At 38.9% G+C, this 1,744-nt stretch overlaps 1 protein-coding gene across 2 annotated transcripts in view; it reads left to right on the forward strand.

Moving 5' to 3' along the window:
- The window catches only part of LOC106527711 (proteasomal ubiquitin receptor ADRM1), a 34,025-nt gene that overhangs the window by 21,139 nt on the left and 11,142 nt on the right, over positions 1-1,744 (forward strand). For both annotated transcript variants that reach the window (XM_014022693.1, XM_014022694.1), the window contains exon 8: positions 1,372-1,529. In XM_014022693.1, the coding sequence (XP_013878147.1) occupies positions 1,372-1,529 (158 nt within the window). The remainder of the gene's footprint in view (positions 1-1,371; positions 1,530-1,744) is intronic.

Below are 1,744 nucleotides of genomic sequence, written 5' to 3' on the forward strand. Positions count from 1 at the left end.
CCAGTGAAATATATTTATGTTTGTGGTTGTAATGTGACAAAATATGGAAAAGTTCAAGGGGTATGAATACTTTTGCAAACCACTGTATATTCAGTCCATAGCCTAAAATAAGGTCAAGAGTGTGACCCTTACGTGTTGGCCCAGACACGAACTGTGTTAAGTTTAGAGAATAGATAATGTTCTTAAAGTCTTTAACTAGGGGGTTTGTCATCACAGCATACATGAATGTTGAAGTCACCTACAATTAAAATTCTGTCATAATGAGAAATAAAATATGACAGGAAGTCTGAAATTTCAGAAATAAAATGGTCCTTCCATTTAGGTGGGTGGTAGATCACTCCCTCCTYCATCCTCCTCCCCATGATCCTCTCCAGCTTTGGAGTCATCTTCTCATTACAGGGTATGATGGGGAATATATTAACAGAAACAATCATTGGCTGGTGCAGTTTCTCTGCCTCCAAAATATACAGTATATACATAGTTTCACATCCCGAGCTGAGCGGGGTCTAATGTTTTCCTCAGACACCAGCTGAAAGAATGAATACTGGGCTCGTGTTTGCCAGGTGTTGGGTGCCAGGGTACTGAAGAGTTTCTCAGTTGTGCGAGGCTCTGTGTGCTGGAGATTAAACTCAAGAGTTTATTAACAAAATAACATCAAAAAACTCCAAACTTCTGCTAGTTTATTTTATCATTTAGATTATTTATAGCTTTCCTTCGTCTTGCTAGGTAAAATACTTGAAGCTCTGTTGGTTTTGGATAGATGGTTGAATAAATAACATTTAATGACTCCATCTTGAAGCAGTTCCTGGTAAACACCTTGACAACATGTAAAACATTTCTAAATCCTGTCATCTAAAATACTGTGATTTTTCAGATCTCTTGAARTGGGGTTCTCTGGAAAATGTATGAACATTTAATATCTTACCTGCTGTAGACCGCTTTGTTGAATGACCTCAGTTTGGAGAAACAAATTTTGGTTCTGCTGATGAGCTAAAGGCTAGTCCGAATGCAGCCAAAACCAAGGTGGATTGTTGAAAAAATCTTAAATGTCACAGTTATTTCGGCAGTCAATTTATAAAGCTTTAAACCAATGTTAGTCTTTCATTTTACAAATTTTTTTTTGTTATTTTGTGCGAGCACAAATAGAAGCAGCAGCTAGCTTTAGAACTTCCTTTCAAACTGAAGTCATTCAGCACTATCTACCGCAGAGAAGATATTAATTGTTCAAAATCTTTGGACAGATGCTTTTTAAAATGTCTTAAAATGTCTGAAATATTTTTTCAACATTGACCCTTCACGAAAAACGTCCCAGTGGTTCTGATAGTTTTATGTTTTAAACTATGTGTGTGTGTGTATGTGTGTGTACTGCAGTGGACCTTGCCAGCGTCCTGACCCCTGAGGTTATGGCTCCCATCCTGGGCAACCATGAGGTGCAGCAGAGGTTGATGCCGTTCCTGCCGACGGGCGAGTCTCTGCCTCAGAGCTCAGAGGAGCTACACAACACGCTCAGCTCGCCTCAGTTCCAGCAGGTGTGTTTACCCTGTACTCAGCTTCTGGTTCACACTGCTCAGTTTGACAAACACAAGAATCTAGTTTGTGTTCAGCTTCCAGCTTGTAATCAAAGATGTTCAGGTGTAAATAATACCCTGTGGCAATTGTACATCGTTTTTTCCTGGACTGAACTTAAAGGTGCAGTATGTAACTTTTCTAAAAATATATTTTTAACATATTTGTTCACTCTGTC

The sequence above is a fragment of the Austrofundulus limnaeus genome, unplaced genomic scaffold, assembly GCF_001266775.1.
Source record: "Austrofundulus limnaeus strain Quisiro unplaced genomic scaffold, Austrofundulus_limnaeus-1.0 Scaffold339, whole genome shotgun sequence".
Lineage (NCBI taxonomy): Eukaryota > Metazoa > Chordata > Actinopteri > Cyprinodontiformes > Rivulidae > Austrofundulus > Austrofundulus limnaeus.